Source organism: Microtus ochrogaster, chromosome 1 (assembly GCF_000317375.1).
Source record: "Microtus ochrogaster isolate Prairie Vole_2 chromosome 1, MicOch1.0, whole genome shotgun sequence".
NCBI classification, from domain to species: Eukaryota; Metazoa; Chordata; class Mammalia; order Rodentia; family Cricetidae; genus Microtus; species Microtus ochrogaster.
In genome coordinates, this window is record NC_022009.1 from 80,555,593 (window position 1) to 80,561,566 (window position 5,974).

Genomic DNA, 5,974 nt, shown 5'->3' on the forward strand with positions numbered 1-5,974 from the left:
TATCATATGTGTCTAGGGACAGGCTGTTGTTTCACTGTATCTGCATTTATCATATGTGTCTATGGACAGGCTGTTGTTTCCTTTCTAAGTGGTCATTGTTATGCAACTAGGATTGATTGGCTATATTGATTTTCTGATCTCTTCTCATTGTAGTTTTAGATGACTCAAACCATAGAGTTACCAGGGTTTCAATGGTTTCCACCTTTGAATCTCCTTGTTAAACTTTGTCTTGAGTTCTTGACTTTCAACTTTCTCTTACTTGTTTTATCTTTTGTTAGTTGCTCTAATTATTTAGTTGTTCTGGGCTTTCACAAACGTTTCCAAACCTTAGGTTTAGCAGCCGTTCACCCACTTCCAGCAGATGTTTGTGACTTAATCACAACAAAGGCTCATCATTGCCAAGTTTTTCTTAATCTTTCATATTAGACCTCTCATCTTACTTAGGAATAATTTCTCTAAATTATATCATTCTAAAGTATAGTTTTCTAGGACTGTAAACTAGATTTATATAATGCTGAATGATGGTGTCGAAAACAGGAAACTTCAATAGTATAGCAAAGAAAATCCCTAACTATTTGCTTGTTTATTTGGGACATGACGGTGGTCTTTCCTGCTTCCTGTCACTCTCTTACTCTGTGGCCCTTGCCATTTCTCCCTAACTGTGACCTGATCATCTATTTTAATGACAAGCACAGCACTGCCTCCTGCACAGTAAGATGTGAGGGTCACTATGCAGCCCTTTCTCCAGCCTGCCCTCTCAGAGAACCATACATCAGCATTGAATGGCCAGCCTTCAGCCTCATCCCCTTACATCCAGGAGACTGAAGATGGGCTTGACCTGGTCCCTGGGGAGATGCTTTTCTGATTTACCTAGTGCTCCTTTCTTCCTCTGCGACATGGAAGAATGTTTTGTTTTTTTAAATCTCACCAAAGCTCTGGGCCTCAGTGTTCTATTGCTGCTTGCTTGTGGTCTGAGTGTAGCATTAACATCGTCTGTAGCTTTAGGGAGCACAGCAGCTTTCAAAAGTGGAGGTGAATTAACATCGTATGTCAGAACAACCGTTATCAGGTTCATGGATGTACTAACAGAGCAACATAGCCAGGAAGACCATACGTCGGCTAATTGAGATTTAATTTAATGCATTGTTTTGACAATTACAAAGGTCAATTCTTTGTTAGAATGAGTGAAATTCTCTCCAGAGCCTGAGTCTAGATTGTCTCAAATTATCAGTAGCATTTATATTTAATTGTGCATGCATCACCGACTAAGACTTTTATAAAATACATTAAATGAGTCATTTTAAGAGTGAAATCTAGACTGAGGAATTGGAAAAAAAATTGTTAGTTTTAAAACACACAAAAGACTACAGTCAGATTGTCTTGTAAGTTTCTAAATATTGACTGCAAATTTCTACACTGACTCAGTAGATACCTTTGATAGCCAGACTCTGAGCTGTATGTATCCTGTGGATACACTTTGAGAAATGTTGATCTAGTGTACGGTTACCATGAGGGGCGCACACATGAAGTAATCGTCATGTTTGTCATAGTGAAAACCCAATGCAGTCAGATTTAGTGATGTTAATCGTACCCTTCCTTCAAGCATCTTCTTCAGGTCAGTGAAAGAAAAGAGAGCAATAAGTTTGCTCATTATATAAACCGTGACCCCTGTTTGATCTTGAGCAGACACTTTATACACAGGAGTCAATTGCTAATTTCTTTGTTATTTATAAGTTTATTTTTATGCCAGAAAAGAATAAGTTTAATGTCATCAGATACCTATGATCTGAGTCTTGCATCTGCTCATTTTCCAGTTTTGGGTATGGTACTTTACCAAGCAGACTGTCTCATGCTTGCATGATGAATCTGAGTCCATTATTAATCATCTTAAATGTGACTGGAGGTCTCATTCTTTCCTGAGTGTTGCCAGTGGAAGATTGTAAATTGCTGTTGTTTTCTTTCAGCGAATTCAAGGTCGAAAAGCCAGCCTGGAGGAAATACAGCTAGTTCACTCTGAACATCACTCATTGCTGTACGGCACCAGCCCCCTGGATGGGCAGAAGCTGGACTCCCGGACACTGTTAGGTCTGTACGGGCCTCCCCTCTACTGAGAACAGCACATTCCACCACGGCCATTAGTCAACGCTGGTGTCAGCTCAAAATACTTGGCAAGCAGTGTGACAAAATAAAAATCAATTTTTCCAGCAGTTGCTGCCTGGAATGAGTTGTGTAAGATAGAAAAGCCTGTGCAGATCAAGAGAATCCTGCATGAGAAAATGACACGGCCGAGCGTGGGGGCTTATTTTTAAATTAACTTTTATTTGAGTAGCAGTTATATGGTAATGCTTTCGCATGTAGAAATATTGGAGTTTGCCAAATGTGTTTGCTCATCTTTTTAAATGGAAAGCTCATAAGACCTTTTCACACTCTTTATAAAGATTTCTTTTACCCTTCTTGTTTTCTGTCTTTCAGTTTTTATTTCTGAGCTCCACACAGGGAGATAGCAGAGGGCCTTGTTTAAATAAAAGCTGGAGGTCTTAATGCAAGTTAAATACTTGCTGTTCTTCTGAAAACTAAATATTCTAGTAAATGCTGCAAGTAGAAAATTAATGGTTGTAATTTGTTTTCATGAACAGATGATTTTTTCCCCTAAAACCATATCAGATTTTAAAATAAAATAAGCAATGACACTTAGTATGGATACTTGCAGCAGTATTTTTGGAAAATATTAGTGCAAAACAGTAGTAAAAAAAATTGTGTTTTATTTATAGCCCCTTATAATTGAATAACAATACCTAACTTGGAAACATATGTTAAATAATTGTATTTTACAGTTTTAACTTAAAAGAAACACTTGAAAACTTGCCTCTTTCCTTTGAAGAAATCTATTGAATCAGCCTTACTTTATCAAACTCTTTTACATAACTCAACACTATTTCAAAGTAATTTATGTTAACTGGCCTTACGTAGTTCAGAGCAAGTATATGGTGCTCATAGGGAAGCATCATGGAAAGCAGTGAAGTGAGGTTATCGGCTCTCACACGTCCCGGGCCTTCTTACATGAGTGGCAAGCCCCTCTAATGAGGGAAATCTTCACTAGTGTGCCCTGCCCATGTGTGGACCAGCACAGGCCTGGCATCTCAGGAGAACTAAACAGAATGAGAACAAACACATTCCTCAGTTTTTAGAAAAAATGTTGCTCAAAATTGGTTCTGGTAAACAATTTATTTCGTACAATTAAATTCATGTATGACACACATGAATGCAGATAAATCAATTTAAACATCTATAGTTTAGATCATTTTTCTGGTTCTTTTTATTGGGTCTATGAGCATGGCCCAGGTTGGCTTTGAGCTCTTGGTTCTCCCTCCTCAGCATCTCAAGAGCCGGCCACCATACCCAGGTCCCTGTCCTTTGAAATCACACTTTGAGCATACAAATGCTTCACTCAGGTGTATGTAAGCATTAGTGAGCATGGACTGATGTGTGCAGTCTTCCCTAGCAACCACCATTTCATTCTGGCAACCATCATTCCATGTTTTAAGAACAAAGACCTTTGTTAATGAAGTGAATTTTGAACTTGGACAACATTATACTTTAGGAATACACTGTATTTATCAATTACAGATAACTACATTGATCAAGGCAACACTTTCAGTACGGGCTATCCCAGTGCAGGCAGTGCAGAGGGGCTACATTCTCTGAATCCTTTCGGGCAGCCGCTCTAGTCCATTTTGGCGATACCTAGAACTCCCTGAGTCGGTGTGCAGAAGGAACAGTGCAGTTGGTCCCCATCTGCTCCTGCTCTCGGTGGATGGCTAGGTTCCCTTAAAAGCTTGCACTACATTCTTTGTGGAATCTGGAATACTGTGCTTTGTGAGTCCTTAGTTTCCTATTGGACAGGAATGATGCTGTTCTATGTGTAGAAGCTCGGGATGCTATGTCTAATGTATCCATCCTGTTCAGCCCCATGCAACTGCTAGACTTTCCCTATTCCTCCCAACAAGATGGGAGGTGTCACTTCTAACTCCAGATTTATACTAGACTCCAGATAACTACGATTTGAGTTAGAAGGGAGATTTAAGTAAAATTCAGTATGACCAGACCAACCAGTTTTTGTATGTTGAAAAACATCTATATATTACAAAGTAATTGTGTTTTATTGTGACTGCCCATTTATCTCTGTAGATACTCTGGCCTTGTATGATGATATTTTGAAAATATTGTCCTCCCTGGTTTCTAGCAGGAGATTTTCTGTAGCATCAATGCCTCTGCCATTCTATTGCCATTTTCAGTTCGCTCTGGTTCATCAGATTTCAGGCCACTGATCAGTTAATACAGACTGCCAACAGCAGTTTCAGAAAATGAAGTAAATGTTTTTCACACAGCTGAGTTAAAATTATCAATTACTTAATTCACTTTTATTATCACATAACTAAAATTTAAACATCATTAAATAAATTTATTTCCCTTATTCCCTTAGAGTTTAATGAATTCTTCGATCACTTCTTTAAAATACTTGATTGCATTAAACAGTTCCTTTACCTCTGTTGCTCGCTCATAATATTTTAAGATATTAAAAATGTGTTTAATTCACATTTGAGATATGAGTACCCTTGTTAATAATAACAATATTAAACAAGTTTATCCTTCTGAGGAGTTATGCAGAAGTGTTTGTTGATTTATGTGCGTGTGCTCGTTTGTATTTCTGTGCAGTGTTATGCAGTAGTATTTGCTGATCTATGTGTGTGTGTGCTCACTTGTTTGTATTTCTGTGCAGTGTTATGCAGTAGTATTTGCTGATCTATGTGTGTGTGTGCTCACTTGTATGTATCAGTGACTTCTGCAAGGGCCCTGTGATCAGAGAACAAGTTACAAGACTCTTGTTTTCTCTTGAGTCCTGAACACAGGTTACCCTGTTTTGCAGCCCAACTAAGCCATCTCTCTTGTCCCTAAATTTTCTATCTTGTTTTTTTTTTTTGTTTTTTTTTTTTTTTGAGCCAGAGTTTCTCTTTAGCTTTGGGGCCTGTCCTGGAACTAGCTCCTGTAGACCAGGCTGGCCTCAAACTCCCAGAGATCCTCCTGCCTCTGCATCCCAAGTGCTGGGATTAAAGGCATGCACCGTCACCACCTGGCTCTGTTTTGTTTGCTTTTTAAGTGTCGTTTACCAGTGCCAGTGTTCCGAGGCCTTGTGCCTTCTACACAAGTGCTGTATGATTGAGCTCACTGAGCTACGCCTCTTGTTTGCTTTATAAGAAATAATGTCTCTACCTAATTAGACATATTCATTTACACACTGAGTGTTCTTTTTAATTTTCTTGTAGGTTAGTGTACTAAAAAACACAACTCATAAAATGTATTTCTTTCAAAATAAGATCTCTTCGGTGACAGTCCATCTCTGTAGACTTACACTCAGTTCGTGTGTATTTCACCACAACTTCTTTTCAATTTTAATTGGCATTTCACTGATTGGCAGCGGAACATAGGTGAAGTGGAAGATTGTACCGGGCTCCACCAATGATGCTGAGTGCTTTACCTTCATTTCAGGAGACAATCATAATTAATATTTCAGGACATATGTTAAATTTGACTTTGTTTATATCAATAGACTCTCCCCCAAATGATACCATCCTATTATATTACATTTTCAAATATTTGCGAACAATGGAGAAGCCTGTGCTGTACTTGATCTTACTTATTCCTTAGGTAGACTGAGATACTCAGAATATGTAAATATACATACACATTTCTAGGACTAAGTTCCTGGTTCTGGAGGGGTAGCTCGGTGGTTAGAGCACTGACTACTCTTGCAAAGAACCCAGTTTGGATTCCCTGCACCCACAGGATGTCTCATGACTACCTGTAGCTCCAGTTTTTTTTTTGGGGGGGGGGAGTTTAAAGATCATTTTTTTTTTATTGAGAAAAAAAAAATTTCCGCCTCCTCCCAGCCTCCCACTCCTCCCACCCTCCCCCC

The 5,974-nt window shown here is 38.8% G+C and overlaps 1 protein-coding gene across 1 annotated transcript in view; it reads left to right on the forward strand.

The window, feature by feature from the left end:
- Positions 1-5,974, forward strand: part of Hdac9 (histone deacetylase 9) — a 674,620-nt gene that overhangs the window by 611,727 nt on the left and 56,919 nt on the right. Inside the window, exon 16 of the mRNA XM_026782512.1 lies at positions 1,965-2,085. Within this exon, the coding sequence (XP_026638313.1) occupies positions 1,965-2,085 (121 nt within the window). The remainder of the gene's footprint in view (positions 1-1,964; positions 2,086-5,974) is intronic.